At 40.8% G+C, this 22,511-nt stretch overlaps 1 protein-coding gene across 2 annotated transcripts in view; it reads right to left on the minus strand.

The window, feature by feature from the left end:
- Positions 1–22,511, minus strand: part of gdap2 (ganglioside induced differentiation associated protein 2) — a 57,624-nt gene that overhangs the window by 21,306 nt on the left and 13,807 nt on the right. For both annotated transcript variants that reach the window (XM_083997159.1, XM_083997158.1), the window contains 7 exons: positions 20,535–20,623; positions 18,751–18,827; positions 15,451–15,610; positions 8,874–9,024; positions 7,993–8,069; positions 6,209–6,285; positions 4,876–5,015 (listed from right to left, as the gene is read on the minus strand). In XM_083997159.1, coding sequence (XP_083853285.1) covers positions 4,876–5,015; positions 6,209–6,285; positions 7,993–8,069; positions 8,874–9,024; positions 15,451–15,610; positions 18,751–18,827; positions 20,535–20,623 — 771 coding nt within the window. The remainder of the gene's footprint in view (positions 1–4,875; positions 5,016–6,208; positions 6,286–7,992; positions 8,070–8,873; positions 9,025–15,450; positions 15,611–18,750; positions 18,828–20,534; positions 20,624–22,511) is intronic.

The raw sequence follows: 22,511 nt of genomic DNA on the forward strand, positions 1-22,511 counted from the left end.
AGTAACTAAGTATCAAAGTATCCAAGTAAGTATGTATCTATCCATCCAGACATCTATCTATCTGAGTATATATCTATCTGTCCATCCATCCAGGTGTCTAAGTATCCATCTACTGTATAAGTATCAAAGTATCTATCTAGCTTAGTATCTATGTAAGTATCAAAGTATCTACATCAACTTTTATTCATTTTGTCCCCCGGGGGGGCAATTGGTTTTGCAGTAGACAAGCAAGGGACATGGGGATAACACAACCCCTGAGACAAACACATACACATCCAATTACACAAACCACAGTTCCATCAACACAGGGATGGTGATCTGCAATGCACAACCACAAGTCAACAATAGAAAGATGCGTGTCAGTATCCATCCATCCAAGTATGTATCTATCTGTCCATCTATGCATCCATCCATCCAGGTGTCTACATGCATGTATCCATCGTTAAGTAACTAAGTATCAAAGTATCCAAGTATGTATCTATCTGTCCATCTATGCATCCATCCATCCAGGTGTCTACATGCATGTATCCATCGTTAAGTAACTAAGTATCAAAGTATCCAAGTATGTATCTCTCTGTCCATCTATGTATCCATCCATCCAGGTGTCTACATGCATGTATCCATCGTTAAGTAACTAAGTATCAAAGTATCCAAGTATGTATCTATCTGTCCATCTATCAAGGGGGCAGTTGTCGGTCTGAGAAGTGAAGCTCACTTCCGCGTTCAAAAAACTGCAATCCCCTCGGCTTCCTCTGGGGGCTGGTGTCAGAAGGGAGCATTCTCCATTGAACCCCATGTTAAAATAGCCGACTTCACATCCTCAATAAACATGATCAAAGCCTGGTACCACTACGTTTTTTGGTCTCAACCAATAGTTTATACCCCCGCACACACTCTGAGGGGGGTGAATTTTTTAAAAACTCTACCGTTTTACAGTTATTAGGTTTAAAATTCTGGCCAATTAGGGCGCGGAAACGTTGAGTGACAGGTCCGGAGACCGCTGCTTCGAGGCCAGTGGAATCCAACATGGCGCAGTTCAAACCCCCGTAGTAGCGGCACAAAACAGACTCCCCCAAACCAATGGGTGACGTCACGGGTGCTACGTCCATTCTTTATACAGTCTATGCCATCTATGTATCCATCCATCTAGGTGCCATGCATGTATCCATCGTTAAGTAACTAAGTATCAAAGTATCCAAGTATGTATCTACAGTATCTGTCCATCTATGTATCCATCCATCCATCCATCCGGTGTCTAAGTATCCATCATCTATAAGTATCCAAGTATCAAAGTATCTATCTAGCTAAGTATCTATCTAAGTATCAAAGTATCTACATATCCACATATCTACATATCAACATATCCACATATCCATCCGTCCATCCATTCGTCCATCCGTCCATAGCAAAGCTGAAACTCTGCAGAGAGCCAGTGCAGCTTTAAATAACTCTGACATTTTAGAGTTAATTATCTTTTCGCCCTGAGCTGCAGCTCTCTGTGATAAATCAGCGAACTGTGCTGTTGGTGCTGCACGGCCACTGTGTGTGAGGCTGAATGGGATTTCCCTGCTCTGGTGACAGGAAGCTGAAATGACATAGTCGGCTCTACCCGAACCCTTTCATTCATCAGTGTGAGGTTAAAATACACCTGTTCCTCTTAGTCATACATATACACCCCTTCAGGAAAAGTAACGACTAAACTCTTCTTTAACTCTTAACTGGAGTTTCCAGACATGAGTTAAGCTAAGAAACAAAGGTATGGTGAAACCAACCGGATGACCAGTCACAGGAAGTAACGAACAGAAGAACACGCACGGGCTAAAAGATGCAGATCACTACGCGGAGTTTCCCCACTGACAAAACTTTGTTCAGTTGTGGTTTCCAAAAAAACTAGAAAGAGACAAGAACAAGAAACGTTTTAACAAAAACCACGAGGCCTCAGGTTCCTCCGAGAGGTTTTCCCTCAAGTACTTTCCAAAAGCTGTGACAGTGTTTTCTATGTTGTAATTTCTGCTTTGTGTGTTTATGTTGTAGGATGCTAAACATACATCTTCAGTATAGACAACGGGATAATTGTTCATATTAGTGAGTCAATTGACCAAAACAACGACCAGACGGATTATAAACAAGCCAACAATTTAAAGCAGATTATTTACAGTATACAGTGTGTAGAGCTTTAAATGTTTTTGTTAACAGTGTGGTATGAACCATGCTACCCCAAGGAATTGGCTAACTCTGCTTGAAATGTTACTTTATATAAAGTGTGTCCAAGCAAATCTCCATCAGTACAATAAATAGCTTTTTTATTGTGACAGTTTGTATAAATTAAATTAAACCTTTATTTATGTACAGCCCACCCATGACACGACAAAACAAGTTTAGTCAATTAACTTCTTCCATACAGTCTGTAATTGTTTTCAAAGAAATATGATGTATTCTTCTATGTTAAATATATTCTAAATAAATTCTACCGATGGAAATTTGTTTGGACACACTTTACACCTTTATATATATCATCATTTTAACATTAATGCCCCCGACAGGCATCACAATGTTGTGTCAAACGAAAACAGCTCAAGTTTCTGGGTCTGGAAAATGCTTGTTGTATGTAACATAAAGGCTAAAACTTTGAGATGAATCTTGTAAAATGAATAAACATCGCAAAGTATAAAGATGATCCCAGGCCAATTAATATTTTTTCCATGTTGTTATATCATGCATTTACTTACTAAATGCTGCTACATGTCTTCTATCCAAATGGACAGTTTTTCTCTGGGCTACAATGCTGAAATACATTATAGTATTTCCATCAACAAAGGAATTATAACTTTAATAAAATATAATATATAATATTAAAATATTATGTATTTATTCAAATGATGATACTGTTTATCTAAAGTTCATTGAGTTCTTCAGCAGTTTTACATATTACAATTTCTTCAAAGCCAGCAATTTAACACAGTCTGAGCGATCAGGTCAGTTTGGTATTGACAATACTTGACATTATTGGCTGCGTCGAGGCGGTGGGGGGCAAATCACATTCTGGCTCGGTCCGGCTCTGGCGCTGTGTAAACATCAGAGCTGAACTAGGATGTCAGTGTGTGAACAGTGACTCACAAACAGGCTGTTTGGGTTTTTAACTCAACTTTGTTTTCTCCTCTAAATCGACCCTAACCTGCGGGTTTGTCCCAGCCCGTCTGATCGCCTGTTCGACTGCTGGACGTCCTCGGGTTTTTTCCATGACGCCACTGTTGCTTCAAATGAGAAAATGCACCTCAAGCCATCGTTTCAACCACATTTTCCTACCACTCAGTTTGTCATCTTCAGTATCTTTGAAACATTTCAGGCCCTCAACTGGAGCTTCGAGTCGGTTCAAACAAAGCTGGACTGCACCAGGCGGAACAATGAAACCATCGGGGAGTCCCGACGCTGCGAGAGCGCAGCCATCACTCTGGGTAACGCAGCACCGCGATGGCCGTGCGGACCTGCAAACAACTCTGGTTTTCATTTGGAGGATGTGGCTCCTATTTGGTGTGATGAAACTATTCATCTATGGAGAACCTCGCAGCAGACTGCAAACAAAGAGACGCAATGTTCGACCAGTATTTATCCCAGATTCAACATCTGACTCCATGTGTAGAGTTTCTGATGTAATAACATTGTGTTGTGATAACAGACATCCTCCCTCCAGCGTGTCCCACAGCCTCTCCTATGTTTCTGAGCAGAATCTGATTCAGATCCAGGTCTGAAGTCTGGGCTGCATTTCTAATCTTTTTTAAAAATCTGTTTAAGAGTGAATGGTATTGCTATGCCGTATTTATCAACAAGATACCAGCTTTAATTTCATGTGTGTAAGTCTCAACTGGCTGGGCTTGTGTGGACCCAAGTAGACGCTCATTCTTCAGCTTCCACACTTTCACACACTCTCTATAATGTCTAACAGGAGGTTTTTCCCCAGAAAAGGCCGCGCCGCTCGTTCAGAACAAGGGTCTGCTCTCAAAGCTTTCAACCCCGCTCTGATAAAGGATGAGTTACAGCCAATAAATCACCCCGAGAGCTCGCTCCAAGTTTGGATTTCCTGTTCCAAATATGGCCTCCAGATTTCCAAAACCCGCAGCGAAACAAAAGCATTTCACAGCACGTTCTGCTTTTCCAAAACCTCCAAAACGCTGTAACCTTGGCGGTGTCACGCCGTCCGTCGCATGAGCGATGTATCTGAACTCCACCGGCAGTTTGCAGCAGACGTCAGCGTGATCGCTCGCTCTGACGGTCGGTCAGCCGGTCGGAGGAGGAGGAGGAGGAGGAAGCAACCGAGGCGAAGAAGCCAAATGAAGGTCAAGCAAAGGTCGTGTGACTCTGTTCCCTTTTTCAGGAGTTTGCTGAGTTAAGAACTTTCACATTTTATTAAGATGCTGCACCTGGACCGACTTAACGCCTTATTACTTTAAACAGAGAAACAGAAACAGAAATGACCAAAGTCTCCATCTGGACAAACTCTCTGAAACTTTTTGAATCATTTCATTAGAAGAAAACGCTTGCGCTCTATGTTTGATCATCCTGGCCATTAATCAGCGGCGATGAGGCCAAATGACGTCGACGCTGCTACAGCACAGAGCGTTAGAGTCAGTGCCCTTGTGTGGGAGGGTGGGAGGTAAAAGCAACAACAGCCACAGTGTTTTCTTATTTAATCACCGTGTGTGGCAGCAGAGGGATGAGTCTGAAAACTAAGACGCTGCACATCTATGAAATGCAACATACCCCAGCATGCATGCATTTAGTGTAAGGTTTAGATCATGTTCATTTGACTGTGGGACGCATCGCTGCACAACTCCCCCCCTCCTGTTCACCCGCTGAGTGTAAAAATGTGGGACTGACTTGGCGTCGACGATGTCGTAGAGGCTTTTGAGGAAGTCCGAGTCCAGGTGGTTGTGCTCGTTGGTCAGCGTGTGGAAGTAAACCATCACGTACTCCTTCACCGTGATGTGGTCCATCACGTGGATGAAGTAGAGCAGAGCCTGAGCACACAAACACAAGGCATGAAATCAGTGGGCGTGAACATTTATAGTTCCTGGACTCTGCTCATGTTTACATTCATCCACATTCACCGTTTTACATTTCTCTTTTTGAATCTCAGTTCACTATGACTTCGTTTAATAGCAGGTTTGGTCACTTGTTCAAGTTTCTGTGGTTTTTCAGAGGTCGTGGTAAATGCGAAAGTTCACAATAGGTCTCCAGTACTGTATGTGTTTTTCATAAATATGGAAAAATAAAAATTTTAATGTCCTATATTGAAGATGATAGATTATATACTTTTGAGCATCTTGAAATGAAAGCTGAAAATGAAATATCTCTTTATAAAAAGCCGGGGAAAATGGTTGCCATATAAAGAAAGACATGATCAATGATGTGGCTTAAACACATACAGACACAATTACACACAGGCTCTGTTTGCTTGGTTTGTTGTTCTTGTTGCTATTGTTTTACTTTCATAAATTCTGAGGAGATTGTCTTGTACTGCATGGTCAATATAGATAAATAAATAAAATAAATTATATATATATAAAAAAAGTCCCATATTGCATAAGGTGAGTCTCTTTTGACCTATGTGACTATAGATCAGGTCTAATTTCTATATTTATACTATAAACTAATCAAATGGTTCAGAAACTGAGCCTTAAAATTAGTCGTTAGGACTTCCTGTAACTTTATGATGTCACAACAAAGCAGTAACTAAGCCCCACAATCAAACACTTGCAGGATTTGATTTCTCTAAAATGTATTTTACCTAAAATCTGCTTTATTTAATATTTATCACTCAGACAACTGTCAGCCAATCAGAACAGAGGATCAGAAACTCTCCTCTCTATTTTTTACCCTGAACATATTTAACGTATTAAGAGCGTTTCACTTGACATATGTTGGCGCAGCTGAAGCAACATGCAGACATGAAACACACAATAACACAGACCATACCTGATGCATGCATGCAAATGTAATATATTTACAGATATATTGATGCAGATGGACACATGAAAGGACAGACCAACACACACAGATGCTCAAAACATGAAACACGCACACACAAAAACAACAAACAAGCCGGTACTTTATATTAATATAAAGCTGAACATGTGCTCTACATACAGTACACTGGCTGTTACACGCAATAGAGGAATTTTATTTTGAAGTAATTCTTTTATTTTGTTACCTTTTCGAGGTCAATGAGAGTGACTGGGATGTTTCGTCCGACCACGACCATCACTGTCCTGCCACACATGTCCACACCTGTAGAGACACATGACAATAATAGAAGTTAAGACTTGAATTTCCTCCTCACTGAAGTCCTTTGGATGCAGTTTAACGTTCTTCCTCCTGGTTGATCATGTTAACACTTTTAATGTTCTGTTCAGTCCTCGCAAATCAAATGTTTAAACGTGTTATTGGGTCGATATTGTTCAAAGAAAAGGAAAAAAACAATATTTCAGTGCTGAAACAGTCGTTTAGTTGGAAACGATCGTCTTCAGATCGTCATTTACGGAGAAAAATCATTATTATTTTCCTGCCTTCTGCTGCTTCGCACTGTTTTGCTTATTTGTATATAAAAACTACACATGTTCGGTTTTAATCTGTTGATTGGACATGAGAAATTTCACCATTTATTTTAATAATAAAGTGGCTGCTGTGGAGTTTACAGACCTGAACATTTGGAAGAGAGGTTTATGGAACTTTTTTTTTTTTTTTAAAGGCAAATCCATTATACATTATTATTTATTTGTGGGTGTAACCTGGCTGCATCTGCAACACTCGTTAGATTTGAGCGATATACTTGTCAGAGACAATCAATATCTCATCCATCATTTTGTTGAATTCTTCTAAAAATATATTAGCAATAGCCATGCGAACTTAACGACCTGTAAAACCTCGGGCTCAGCGAGAGGCCGAGCAGCTTGGAGCTCGCTCTGCTCCTCCAGCACTTGGTGTACTGCCTCCCTCTGCAAATCAAACCCTGTCCCCACAAAAAAACAAGAGGTGACAACTTCACTTTGGAAAGAAAAGGCAGAGCAGCAGCAGCGGCCACGGCGGTGGTGGCGGTCAGCGTTACAGCAGCTCAGCCCTGCGAGGAATTAATCCGAGGCCTGTGTTTGGTTTAAACCGTGTCCAATGTACCACGTTAATGTTTTCTATCCTTTGTTTTTCATTCCTGAAGCACCACCACGAAGAACGACAGAGTGAAGCCTCATTTATTGTCACTTATTTTTACTCTGCCAACCACTGATATGTGAAAAATTAACTAAATATTTACCTCATCACATCTGTTTTGTTCAAGTTTTATTCTTCTCTGGCTCTAAAGATTAATACATTTCTACTCTACTTAATCTACATTTCAAATGACAGTTAAACCATAAATCATCTGCAAACAGATGTTATTTTTCAGCCAAAAGATCTTTATCATCCCACATCAAAGTAGAAAATTATTCCCTTAGCTTCAGGGATGTGGGGTATACATATTCATAAATTAATTTATTTGTTAAACGAGGACAAATCTGACGCCTCAGGTCACAATCAACATCATCATCATCATCAAAAGATAATTAACTATTAGATGAAGAGCTGATTATTAACATTATCTTATGCAACAGTTTCATTTAAATGAGGTGAATCGGAGAAGAGCCGGGTCACAGAGTTCAGGTGGGTGTGAACGGTGCACCGAGGAGCAGGTTATGCCGAGTCATGGAAGTTTTCAAATATCATTTTAAAGGTCAGGAGGGTCAGATAACAACGGGGGCTGAAGTGAACGACAACGCTGCCTCCTACTGGCGACGGGGCGCAACTGCACATTGATACAACCAGGTAGAGAGGGAGGCTGCATTTCATTTAGTGGCCTCTGTTAATCCTGCTGACAACGACTGGGGGGGAAATAAAAGGTCTGAATGAATGAAAACCAGCGCTGGAGGAAAATATTTCACCACACACACACACGCTGTCACATACCGGTCTGATATAACGCTTTCAGTGCTGCGATGTCTGACAGATCCTCGGCTCTCGCTCGACACAGCCAGCGATTGTAACTGCAGGAGGGAAACACACACAGTTTAATATGTTAATAAGTTAAATGTTAAACTCAAAAAATACATATAATACAAATTGGGCATGCATTTTAACAACTAAGCCTTTTAAAGCTGTTTTTTTTATTTCATTTCTTTATTTATTGAATTGGGACAGTGCACATTCATCAACACTGACGCATTAAGCATCAGTGTAAATGTGCCGGACTTAGCACAACTGCTAAATTTCAGCCGCAGTCCCAAGGCAGGTTTCTAGAAAACATAAACACAGAAGCTTCTAAAGAAACTGAGTCATGTAATAACAGATAAAAATGAATCTGGTAAATCTTTTCGAAGCAAACGAGTCACTTGTGAATTCATTATTAATCTAACAAAGCTATAAATTATTCCTGCAGTGAATTTCCCTTTATTTAGTGTTCATTTGGACAAACTGCTGAACTATTACTGCTAAAAAAATACAATTAAAACACATTAAATCCAGCTAGAAACTCAAATTTTGTTCAAAGTTGTGCAGCCTCTGGGATTAAGATGTGATTTTCTTTTGTTTTCTGCTCTTTTCTTCTTTTAAATCTGTGTGAAACAGCTTAAACTTTGTTCTTATGGCCGAGTGCTCTTTGATTTGTATATGTAAAAAGTTCAAGCTGTTCCTGCTGTTTCGCTAATGCTAATGCTGGTAATGCTAATATTCACCTGACCATAACTGGAAACTGAAGCGATGCGTTTTATCATATAAAATAAAATAAAATAAAATAAAAATCTGACACAGCCACTCAGATGTTCCAGTGATATCAGTGTTGGAGCCCTCACTTCCTCTGGTGCTGTTTCTGCATGGCCGCCTCCGACATCTGGCCCTGCAGGATCAGTTTCCTCTGTTTGTCCACGTCACCCTCCATCCGGGCGAAGGCGTGGGTCCCCACCTGGCCCAGATCTGACTCCAGACTCTCCTCCTCGATGTCATCTACACACACACACACAGACGCACAAAAATACAGACAAACAGAGGAGTTATGGTGAAGTTACTGTAGAGACAATATGGAGCAGATACAGTATAGCGCTCCAAGATGAAGACAGGACGATGCTGCAGAAAGAAAACTTTTAATGATCCTGAATCTTACTCCAATCTTTGAAATGACGATTTCTTTCCCCCTCAAATTATCTTTTTCACATGTTCATGAGGTGTTCATGCCTGTGTTTATTTTCCTTTGTGGATCCCGATTCATCTGCAGGCATGAAATTATTTGTTTGTGTATGTTTGCACACAAAAAGCTGCATGCGACCGAGGTCATGAACTCAGAGCCGACAGGATTCAGGCTCAACTTCAAGCCCGTTCCCTCTGTGACCACATGTTCTGTTGCATTCGTGTCCGTGCATTTAATCTACGTCCAAAACGGGCATGTGCGTGTGTGCATGTCAGTGTGTGTACATCAGCCTGTTGTTATTGGGTTTCTCTCCCAGGGACGCTTGCTTTGCTCGCTTTGCTCGCTTGCTTGCTTTGGATCGACACCCCAGAGCCACATTGCATCTCTCTGAAGCTCCGCGCCAGCTGACATCAGTCTGGAGGGTCAGCGGAGTTGACAGGGCTCGCCAAACACATGGGGCTGGTGTTACTTTCACAATCCTCTTCAACAAAAAACTAACATTTAGACAAAGTGCAGGCAAGAAGCTCACTCAGGGTGGTGAGCTGGAGGGGTCACACACAGAATATAGTTTATACGACGGTTTATGGCCTGAGAGGGAGTTTCAACTGAAGCTGCCAACAGAGAAAAAAAATACAAACTAAAAAAAACCCTGTCTTATTTCCTCTTCTTGTTCTTCTAAATGCACCAGAGCCAAATGCTGCACATGCAGTCGCCACCACCGCCAGTCAGGCCTCTGTTCTCTCAGTTCCTGTGCGACTCTGACTATAGCAGCGTCTCTGCTCTGACTTCTTTGCTGCGTCGCTCTCTCATTTCTTGTCAGATCAATATAATTCAGACAAAAAAGAAGAAGAAAAGAAGCAGAAATAAAGTTAATCAATCAGAGACTCAAAGTGGAGGAGTGTAGGTCAGGCTGGTGCTGATTACTGTGTGAACTGAGCTGATGAAGCCGAGCATTTACGGCTCCCTTTGTCCATGCAAACACACATACACACTCACTCATTCTATTTATGGCCTGATTAAGTCTATAGTAAGGGAACAGAGCTACCTTGATCTGAAGTCTGGACCGAGTAGCCAAGTTGGCAGCCTGGCACTTGGCTCAAAAGAAAATAAAAACGCAGCAGAGCCAATAAAACACTGATTAAAAAGGGAGAGCGAGGGAAAAAAAAAAAAAAAAAAACAGCTCAGCAGGCTGCAGCCAAGTGCTTTAAAGTAACGGGAGTATTTTGTCTGCAAAGCGTTCAGTGTTTCACTTCAACCTCCTCCTCCTCCTCCTCCTGAAACACTGAGTGATGCTCTCTCTCTCTCTCTCAGAGGCTACGAGTCACTGGAGGAGCCTCTGAGCGCTGGAAAAGCAGGTTTCACTGCACATTCACATTCACTGTATACACTGTGTTTCTTCACTGTGCTGCAACTATCTACACACACATCTCAGTCAGGAATCAATCCACCACCTACGGCTCAGTCCAGAAAGCTGCAGCTCGACCACAAAACTGCACTCCGATTCAAACATCTCTACTGTTCATTTTGGGACAGATTTTTAGAAGTTTCTTAATTATTTTCTGAGTCTATGAGCCGAGGACTGATTCACTGCTGCTGCTCCAAGGTCCATTTATCCATCCATCCATCCAATCACTGACTATTGTCGAGGAAGGTTGAGGTTCCCAGGCTCGGCCTTCGGAAGAAAATGTAATTTATTGCTTTCTGAAGATATTATAACCTTGTGTATAAAGTGTGTTTTGCTTAATGCTAAAGACAGGAGAAGATAGTCATCTGTGATTTATCATAGTAACTCATGTTAAGAGCAGACTGATGAGGACTATATTGGTTACCATTGCACTATAGTATTATATATGTAAAATCTACTACCACCTTCTTTCATTTTTAAATATTTTTCTCTTTTTCTTCTTTTATATTCTTGTATCTCTATTTATGTTATGCAAATGACCAAAGGTACGTAAGAATTTCACTGTAATTACTTGAAATTATGTGCGACAATAAAGTAAACTCACTTACTTACTTACAGCCCTGAACCTCAAGGAGGGGGTGTCAGATATGGTTGAGGTTCCCGGGCTCAGCCTTGCTATCTTATGATATGAGATTTGATAAATGCTAAAGAGTATCCTGTGATCTTATGATTATATGATCAGAAAATGTGTTTTTGCTTAATACAACTAGGGCCCTAGTTTCCTAGACCGGACGAAGTCTAAGTTCAGTGCAGCTTCGCCACGACAACTAGGCGTGTCCAGGTACATTTCGCAAGTTTGCTGGGCAGCGCAGTCCGACTTAGACCAGCGCAAGCCCGCCCCTCGTCCCTCCTACCGGCGCAAACGGCAAAGGGGGAGGAGACAGGGCGGGAGGGAGACAGGAGGAGGAGAAGTGGGATTAACACAGCCGATTCGGATGTTCACCAATCAAATGAGCTCCTCTCCTCACCTTTAACTGCGCGGCGGGTGATGCGCACTGCAAGTTTGTCATTTTATACTTGGACATGGACGGAGGAGACAGCGACGCCAGAGGCCGAACCTCTCCCCGGAGGAAACAGCTGTTTTGGTCCGGAGGTCCGAGCTCAGAGTGGCCGAATAATGAGTTTACTAATAATAATACAAATATCCTTAATCAGGTTTGATCTGATACACTGAGAACCGGTGCTCAGTGTAAGAAACAACAACTAATAAACTAATGAAGAAACTCACATTTATTCAAACCCTGTGTAAGCAAGATGAGAGGTGTACACTAATCACAACATAAACAAACACCATGAAATCAGCGTAAAGGACGCTCTCTCTCTCTCTCTCTCTCTCTGTCCGTCTCTTTTTTTTCTGTGATAGAGATGCTGAGTATACTGTAGTAGGCTATATACTGACCATCTGATACCGAGGCTGTTGTGGTGGACTAAGAGAGATGATGATTTGTGTTTTGTTTTTCATTACGGCTGCGTGACGACGTGGTCGCTCGCGCTAATAAATTAATAAGTAAATAAATAAATAAAGCGATCATCACAAGGGCAGAGTGGTATCTCAACACGGCAGCGACATGCAGTCATCCTCCCTCAGTCCTACTTGGGACATCCACAGCTGCTTTTCAGTGCCAGTTCGTCCCTGCTGTGTTAATTCAGGTTGAGTTTCCATTGCGTGCCGACAGCCTTTGATCTCTGCTTTGATCTGACGTCAGATGTGACGGGACAATCTATATAGATATAAATCCACGTGTTGATTCCATTAGTTGCATTAAATAGTGGTTATTGTGGATATTTATTGCATTGAAATGTGTCTGGAACTGTGGAGATCTGCTTGTGAGGTCTTGGTGACGTGTGTGCACTGCAGGTCAGTCAGCCAGACTTCCACTGCACCTGCTGCGCTCCGCCCTGCGCTGAGAGTAGACCTGGTTGGAGGTGGCGAGCTTTCAGCGCAACCTCGGCGGGACATTTTCGCACGAAACTTCCACTGCACCAAGCTGAATCTGTGACGCCTCCCCCTGCTGCGCAGCCACGCCTATCTCAGCGCAGCGCGATCTACCAATCTTCCAATCTGACTTTACGCTCGGCTGCGCTGGTCGAAACTTGCATTAGACCAGCTGCGTTACCTTGCGCCACCTGCGCTGCGCCACCAAACTAGGGCCCCTAGTGTTAAAGACAAGGAAAGATGGTCATATGTGATTTGCAGTTGTATCTAACGCGGTAAGATCAGGATGAAAAAGTGACGTGTTGTAAGATTTGTGGTGAAACCTGAACTGATGAAATAACTGATGTAATTAGACCATTAGAGAGGGAAATAGTAACTAGCAGGGCAAAGGTTTAAGTACCTGTCCATGCATCGTTATGGGAGGCTGGAGCCAATCCCAGATGGCATAGGGGCAAAGGCAGGGTGCAGACCGACGAACATCTACACCTAAACCTTTTAGGGCCATTTAGAGCAACCAATCCATATAATGCTCATGTCTTTGGACTGTGAGAGGAAGCTGCAGAACCCACACAGACACATGTAAACTCAAACCCAGAACCTTCTTCCTGCTAACCACCGAGAACAGCTTTAATTCGTTATTTTTTTCACCTAAAACAACAACAACACAAGTCAACTAAACTCTTGACACATGAGCCGTGGATGAAGCCGACCGTCAGACATCTGGAATAAGGTGTCGTACAAGGTAACGTGGAAAAATAAAAGACAATTCACACCTGATGTTTCTCTTTTACACCTCTTGTATTATCTTGGATTAGCTTTTACCTCATCCACAGTGAATCAAATCTTCCACATTTGGCTTTCAATAGTCAAGGAAAACGACTCCTCTCGCGTCGAAAAACATCCAAATGAGGCTGAAATTAATTCACACTCATGATCTGATCACGTTTTAACCTGCTGTTATCTACAAACCGCTCACTTACTGTACTTTAACCTGTTTATTTTTAACATCTTGCATCTAAAACAATAGCAAATTGAGTTATTGCCAATGTCCTTGTATCACTTTATCATTTATTCTTTTTTTCACCTTGTGACACGTCCTTAATGCTAATCTCATAAACTTTCAGGAGCCTGCAGAAAGAAAAGTGGAGATTCACAAATCTAAATGTCCTGAAACAACCTGTGAACAACAGACACAAACACCTGCCGTGTGTGAGACAGACAGGCCTCCGACTGTTTGCAATATGCAGATGACGATGCTCTGTGGAAAACATGACGTTAAAGCCACACGGCTCTGAGAACCAGGTGTGTGTGTGTGTGTGTGTGAGTGTGTGAGGGTACAAGAGCGGCCTTAAAGGGATAGTTCACCCAAAATTGAAATTTCACTCATTATCTACTCACCCTCATGTCGACTAAGGGCTGGGAGAAGTTTCAGAGTTATCCGTGGCTTCTCTGAGTTACAGGGGGTCTCGGCATAGCAGTGCATGTCCATATAACGGTTGCAAATGGATACCAACTGTCTTCGTAACAAAAAGACACACCAAAAAACATCCAAATACCTCCATGCTGCTTGTATGTAATGTCCATCTTGTATTGAAGCCCTGAAATGCGAAACTGTCCCGAAAAAAATTAAATAAGTCTATATTTCAAGCTTGTTTATAGCGGAAGCTCCTCTTCCCGGTTCGTCAAATTTGGACGAACCAGGGTCCGTCCTCTTCCCAGTTCGTCCAAATTTGACGAACCGGGAAGAGGAGCTTCGAGAAGCTTCCGCTACAAAACAAGCTTGAAATATAGACTTATTTAATTTTTTTCGGGACAATTTCGCATTTCCGGGCTTCAATACAAGACGGACATTACATACAAGCAGCATGGAGGTATTTGGATGTTTTTTGGTGTGTCTTTTTGTTACGAAGACAGTTGGTATCCATTTGCAACCGTTATACAGTATGGACGAGCACTGCTACGCCGAGACCCCCTGTAACTCAGAGAAGCCACGGAGGACTCTGAAACTTCTCCCAGCCCTTAGTCCACATGAGGGTGAGCAGATAATGAGTGAAATTTCAATTTTGGGTGAACTATCCCTTTAAGGATCCAGACGTCCAGATGTTGCACTGACACCGATACCAAACATCCTGCTTCTCTGCTCTGCTCTGCTCCGTCTCCGTCTCATGTCGGCTGCAGACCGGCTGAGCTCAGACATATTGTCCTCATCAAAATGTAATGTTTCGCTCAGACCTTCGTCTCTCTCTGGGCCGCATCCGATCTCCTCGCCGACACCGCGAGCTGCTGAGTGGACGACAAATTAACTGTGACGCATGAGGAGCAGAAGAGGAGGAGGAGGTGGTGGGTGTGACTGACAGGATGCCCAAATGGCCGACGTTTAGCCGGCTGCGCTGACTCTGCAGTTTGTTGACTGATTAACTGGTGAGCTGGATGGATGGATGGACGACTGCTGCTTAGCGGAATAAAATTAAACAAGAGTAATATTATAATAATAATAATAATAATGGAGAACAACAGTGAGAGACGAGTGAGGACAGAAATAGAGAGGAATAAAATATTAAACTGTGCCTGTGTGAGTTTATTTTGTCGACTTTCACAGACATAAAAGTCACATCGGTTGATCTTGGAATAATTAAGACTCGAGTCCGACTCCAAAATCACACATCCACCACTTGAAAAAACATAATTACCCCGCTTTTTTTTAATATAAACTCCTGACCGATGTGAGCAGTTCCTCTCTAAGGCTGGGAAGCGTTTCTTCACTTTGTTTCTTCACGTTATTGATGGAGTTTTTTTTGTTTTTGCGTGCTCTACTGAACTGTACTGAGCTGTATTGTACCGTACCTTCCAGGCTGCCCGGCTTCTCTGCAATGCGGATCTGCCTCTCGGGGACAACGGGTTCACCCTCAGAGTTGCCGATGTCAGCAGGGATGAGAGGCAGGCAGGCCTTCTCCTCTTCCTCGGAGCGAGGGAAGTACAGAGGCAGTAACTTCTTATACACCACCTGCAAGAACACACACACACACACACACACATTAGGATGCACATCAATGCCTCATAATCGTTTTTATTGCCAAGAGCATTAAAGGTCACTTTACAGCACAAGGAATTTAATGTGGCTGATCAGGTGCGGACACAAAACGTATAAAAATAGTAAGGAGTAGCCTAGCGAAAAATAAAGATAAAATGAAATAAAGTGAAAGTATTGTAGTGTAAAAAACATGCATATACTTATATACAATTTTGGATTTATACACAATAGTATAAAATAGAATAGAATAAAGATAGAATAATACTGCTGTGCACATACTGGCATATAATGGCAGATATAATGGAACTTTACTTATGCAGCAGCTATTAAAGGGATAGTTCAACATTTTGGTAAATTGGCCCATTGCCATAATCCCTACAGTTTTAGGAGTAGGTTCGTTACCTTTAATTGTCGGTGCAAGCTATTTTTAGAACGACGGAGCAGAGCCGCGAGCTGCTCAGAGCTACGCTACGGAGGCTAATGGGATTTCTTGGTTTCCCTCATCAAACTCATCAAATACACAATCCAACAACTCCAAAACGCTCTGGTGGACAAGTTGTGACCTGCACATTCACCACGCTATGAGATAATAACACAACGTTACCAGACAGAGTTGTTTTAGAGGTAAATTCATGCAAAACCGCTGATGTGCGTTCCCTTCGGGGGCAGTTTTTCGGCAAGCAGTCTCTGCATTTACCTTGAAAACAACTCTGAGCAGCTCACGGCTCTGCTCTGCCGTTCTAAAAATAGCTTGCACCAACAATTAAAGGTAACAAACCTACTGCTATGACTATAGGGATTATGGCAATGGGCCAATTTGCCAAAATTTTAAACTATCCCTTTAAAGAGGAAGTTTTCAAAGTGCCTATAAAAACAAATCGACAGATGAAGGACAGACCACATGGTTCAATCAATACAAATAAAGACAATTAGAGGCAACAGCCATCAAAACACACACACACAAACAACATGTGTATGCCAACAGCACAACAAAAGCAGTAATAACCCGGAGGTAATAAAAAGACAACATCAAATAAAAAAGTCTGTAAAAATGAGAGTTTAAAGAAGTGAATCATAACGTCTCCTCATGCAGGACGCTGCAAAGTCGAGAAGTCTGACGGAAAAAGTTCGATCAGGTTTAGATTTTAGTTTCGACTCTGGGCGGAGGAGGAGGATCTGAGGATGTGAGGCAGCGTACGGGCTCGGATGTGGTCGACGATTCTTTTATACAGCCCACGACCTTATTAGAAAACGGGGCTTCAATAAGAGGAACATGTGGGTCTTTGGTCTTTCATGACACACAGAACCAAAAGTTTCAGATTCGGCCTCGACTGAGAGAGAGACAATAAAGGTTTTTAGGAAGTTTCTGCATTTATTTGTTGGACGATCGAAGAGTTGAAGTCTGACACGAGTCCAACACAAACCTCGACACGCTGCGACCCACAGGCCTCGACACTGCTCTGACATGTTTTGGGCTTTCCTGATACAACCATAGTGGAGGAAATAGGCAACTGAGATACACAAAAGATACGACGACTCATTCATTAAACTATATCTGTATAAAATACTTATTGAAGATACTTCTGGCAAGTCGCAGGAAAGCTATAATTGTGCACAATATTTTTTTTTTTCTGGGCAAATTGAATCGTAGGCAACTGGACTTGTATTTGTCTGGGAAGACGTTTCGCCTCTTATCCAAGGGGCTTCATCAGTTCGTACGCAACAAGTCTCACTAGTCCGACTCTGCAATAGTTGGACAAAGACAACTAGTGCGAACTAGTGAGACCAGAGTCCAGTTGCCTACAATTCAATTTGCCCAGAAAAGAACGATGACCTGGATGAATGAGAATATCCATAGACAAATTGTACACAATATTTTTGTGTATGTCATTTTGGTTTTAGTAGGTTGGTTTTAGTAGTACTTACATAATACAATTATGTATTACATTTATATTTTACATATATTATTATTAGTTTATTTAGGGGACATTGTGCAATGACATTAATCATTTACAGAAAATGAGAAGATGGTTGCACCAGATTTAGCTTATAGCTAATTTCCATCTGCAGTCCTAACATGTAACATATAACAAACAGACAAGAAACGCAGACCACAAACTACTATACAAGAGTGATACACAAATAGACAGTAGACAGCACATAGACAATACAAAAAAGAGAAAAAATAAACAGTTTCCACATCTAAAAAGACCAAATCAAATGCAACACACCTGAGAGAGGTGTACCCTATCCTATATGATCAATGGAGAGAAAAGCTAGGTCTTACAAGATACAGAATATAAAACATTTTAGAATTCCATAGTTCATATTCCATAAGGTTTTAAGATAATTTCATGGATTGGGTGCATTGAGAAATACTAAGATACATTTTTTTTTAAAGACTAACTGAGTAACAAGTGCCCTGCTTTTAAACATGCTGGCAACTTTGGTTCTCCAGTAGCCATTGCTTTAAGTGATGAGATAAATTTAAATAGTTTGACCTGCTTTTCAGGGTTTCAGGCAGCTTGTTCCATTCTTTGATGGCTGTCCATGAAAACACAGATTGTGCAAAGGAGGAGTGTTGCATGGGGATAATGCAGTCACCCATACTGATCTTGAGACTCTGATTGTCGACTCGGAGCGGAGCTGTACAAAATTTTTCATCTACAATTTTTTATCTACACACTTCTGCTTGTGCAACTGGGTGTAATGGGCGTCGTGCAATACAACCTGGCACTTTAAACTGATGCGCACTTCAGGGCCTTGTGCAATACTGTCTAGCACTTATACTCTTGGTTTTTATGTTTATGGGACTCCGGACGGAAATTAGCATCTTGCTATAATCCGGCACATTTACATGTTTTTGTCCATTAATGTGCACCACTGTCCCATTTAAATAAACAAATAAAGTACTGTAAATAACTGGAGGATGGATGCATGTTGAATCCTTGAACATTAGAGCAGTGGTGAGGGATTTACTGTTTGGTGAGACTCACTTTTTGTTTTGCTGTTCGACACGATGACTTCATGTTGTTTGTTTTTGTTTTTAAATGTTAAATTAAAAAACAAAAAACAGACTTTGACATGTGTTAACTTCAAGCTCCGATACAAACCTCTTCTGTTTCTGTCACTGCAAACACGACCGCCTCGATGCTGTTCCCATGGTTCTCCAGGAACCTGCGCACTGTCCCTGTGAACACACACACACACACACACGTGTTAGATTAAGACAAAGCTTAAACCTAGACTTATGGTTTATTACAATGTGCTCTAAGTCATAACCACTGAATGTTTGATATTGATCACTTATAAGAAGATCGATCGGTAAAACCAGTGTTTCTCTGTGATTCAGGATGATGACAGATTATCTCTACAGTGGCACAATAATAAAAGCGTAGCTATTTACTATTAAATGCAGTTTAATACAACATGACAGCAGCACACTCTGCTTTAATGAAAGTTATACATGTTTTTAAAAGGTTTCAAAACAAACTTTATTGTAACTCTGGAGGCCGACAGATGTTTCTGTGTAAATACAGAAACGTTTTTTTAAGGAGGCAGCTCCTCCGTGCGTCCAGTCCCTGTGATGCATTCAGGTGCACTTCAGACACAGATGTTTCTGTTCTTTACATTATCAGATCATGGTCTTATCAGAAGTGCCTCAAGTTGAATTCCTGACAGTGTGTGATCTGTGTCTTGTGATCCTGTCTTATGTTATAAACTGTTTTCTTCTTGTCTGTAACAACATCTATTGCACGTCTGTCCCTCCTGGGTGAGGGATCCCTCCTCTGTTGCTCTTCTCACATTTTTCCCTGTTAAAAGGGTTTTCTGTGGAATTTTTCCTCAGTGGATGTGAGGGTCTAAGGACAGAGGATGTTGCTATGATGCCATGTAAAGCCCTTTGAGACAAACTGCTTATAAAAACGGGCTATACAAATAAAATTGCCTTTCCTTGCCATTCAAAACACGTCTTTCTGTCTGCCTGCATCTGGTGATCTGATTTACCACATATACAGCTCTGGAAACAATTAAGAGTCCACTCCCAAAATGATCAGTTTCTCTGGTTTTACTATTTATAGGTATGTGTTTGAGTAAAATTGAATTAAAACATTTTTGTTTTATTCTATCAACTACCGACAACATTTCTCCCAAAATTGAAATAAAAATATTGTCATTTAGAGCTTTTATTGGCTGAAAATGACTAAACTAGTCTAAATAACAAAAAAATATCAAGTCTTTTCAGACCTTGAATAATAATAATAATGCAAAGAAAACATGTTCATATTTATTCCTAAACAACACAGCAAGAATATTTTAACTCAGGAAGAGTTTATAAATTAGTTTTTGTGGGATAATGTCAATGTTTAATCCCAGCAGTGGTTTTTATATAAAACCAGATGTGGTTCAGGTGATGACTTCATCAGTGTCTCATTAAGTAGAATGAGTTGTGTTTGTGTTGGTGTTTAAAAAATAAAATAAAATAAAAGAATGACTGTCATACATGTAGAGATGCTTTTAAGAAACATTTGTGAAAGTGGTCTCTTATTTCTTTCCAGAGCTGTATGTATATATATATATATATATATATATATATATATATATATATATATATACTATACTATATACTATATATAGTTGTGTGTGTATGTGTGTGTTTTTGTGGGGCTGAAGTGATGCGTTAGGTTATTAATAAGTTCCAGTTGTCAGTTACTGAGTGTGCATACAAAAAATAAAGTGTGAATCTGACATGTCACGAGGCCTTCACTGTGCATCTTCCTGTGAGTTGTGTGTCTGTACCTCACTGATAAAAAGCTTTCTTTGTGTGTGTGTGTGTGTGTGTGTGTGTGTGTGTGTGTGTGTGTGTGTGTGTGTGTGTGTGTGTGTGTGTGTGTCTTACTGAAAGCGATGTGTGTTGCCTCCTCCAGTGGGTAACCTCTCTTGGTCGTGCTCACCACACAGATACCGACGGACGCCATCGACTGCTCTCTGAGGCGATTAAAGGGGAAGAAGAAGAAGAAGAAAAAATAAAAACTTATCTCACACATTTACACGACACACTGGTGACACACACACACACACACATTTAAAACTCAGGAGTTATTAAAAACAACAGGCTGAGAGGCCACAGAAGAAATTACGTTCTGTAATTCAGGGCCTGGTGGACGGAGCTGATAGAGAGTGTGTGTGTGTGTGCGTGTGTGTGTTTGGTGTGTGTATCAAATTGTTGTTTAATTCACTTTTCACATGATGTGAGATCTTTGGTCGGTTATTTCTAGAGGAAACGATCACATGGTGAGAACGACTCGGTAAACTGCTTATTTGTTTATTAAACTTTACGACACCAGATCGACAGAGTTCACCGCGGCACCGTCGTGTCTTCAATCAGGTATAATATACTGTAACTGCAATCTCCTACTCCTCCTCCTCCTCCTCGTGGTCGTCTGCCTCCGCCGCCACGCAAACTAGTTCCAGGTTACAAAGTTACATCCCTGTTCATCCAGAGCTTTATACACTGCTCAAAAAAATAAAGAGAACACTTAAACGACACATCTTAGATCTCAATTAATGAAATATTGCAGTTTAAAATCGTTATTCAATATATAGTAGAGTGTGTTGAGAACAATATAACATAAAAATGATCAATGTAAATCAAAATTATCATCCCAGGTTGATTTCACACAGGTGTGATATACTTGGAGTTACAATGTGTTGTTTAAGTGTTCCCTTTATTTTTTTGAGCAGTGTAGAATATTAAAGCATGTGTGTGAGAGTTTGTTGTGAGACATCGTGTCCATGAGACTGAGAAATGCACCTCAGACTTTATTCATGGAGACATGAACATGTGTTTGTTTGATAATCCTCATATCTGCTACGGATACATGTGTGTGGAGATGTCAGACTTTATTCTCATAATTTGGTTCCCACCTGTTCTGTTTATTGTGTTTCTACACGGCATCTTTTAGAGAAGCACCACCACCTGACCGAACCACGCGATCGTTTGTCTTGAGGTTAAGTCAATTTAAGTTTAATAATGTCTATAAAGAGTTAAAAATATAAACAAACAAGCCCTCAATGAGAGTGTGCAGCCTACAAGGTTTGTTTATTTGTATGAAGCTGCAGGCTGTGCAGTGTCGTGTTTATTTATTGAATTATTAATCTTTTTTTGTTATTATTATTCAGTTCTCTTTTTTCCATAATTATTTTTTTATTTATATCATACACACACATACACAAATAAAGACACACACTCACATGCATACATATACTGAAATTCATACTACAATACACAGAATAATAATAATGATGCTGATAGTGATACGAAAAAAACAAACAAGTGAATACTAATAATAGATAGATGGATAATAATAATAGTAGTAGAAAATAATGAATAATTAAGTAAAAACAAAAACACAAGGTTCCTTTTGATGTATAATTATGGTATAGTAGGTTTCTGCAGCTCTCATTTACAGGGAGTCATAGATGAGACTCCATACCTGCACGATATTTTTCTCTTTTTCTCATTACTGCCCTTTCCATGTTCAAATAATATTTCATTACATTGTTCCAATGTAAAATGGTAGGGGCTTCTCTATCTCTCTATCTTTCATTTCTTTCTGTATCTTTCCAGTGTTTGAGGATTAATTTCTTAAAAACTAAATATGAATTGATATTTTTTATTCAGTTCTCATGGGTCGGTGAAATAAACCCTGAAATAATCTCGGGCTTCGTGCTGTTGTCATGTTTTCAGGCTACGGTGGTGTAATCACACACTGTGCAGCATTTACTGTCACAAAAACAGAAGCTGCACAGTTTTTAATATTTATCTATTTCATAACCTTAAATAAAAGTTGATAAATGGAGCTGAACTTCAGGT

This window comes from Trachurus trachurus (assembly GCF_905171665.1).
Source record: "Trachurus trachurus genome assembly, chromosome: 21".
Lineage (NCBI taxonomy): Eukaryota > Metazoa > Chordata > Actinopteri > Carangiformes > Carangidae > Trachurus > Trachurus trachurus.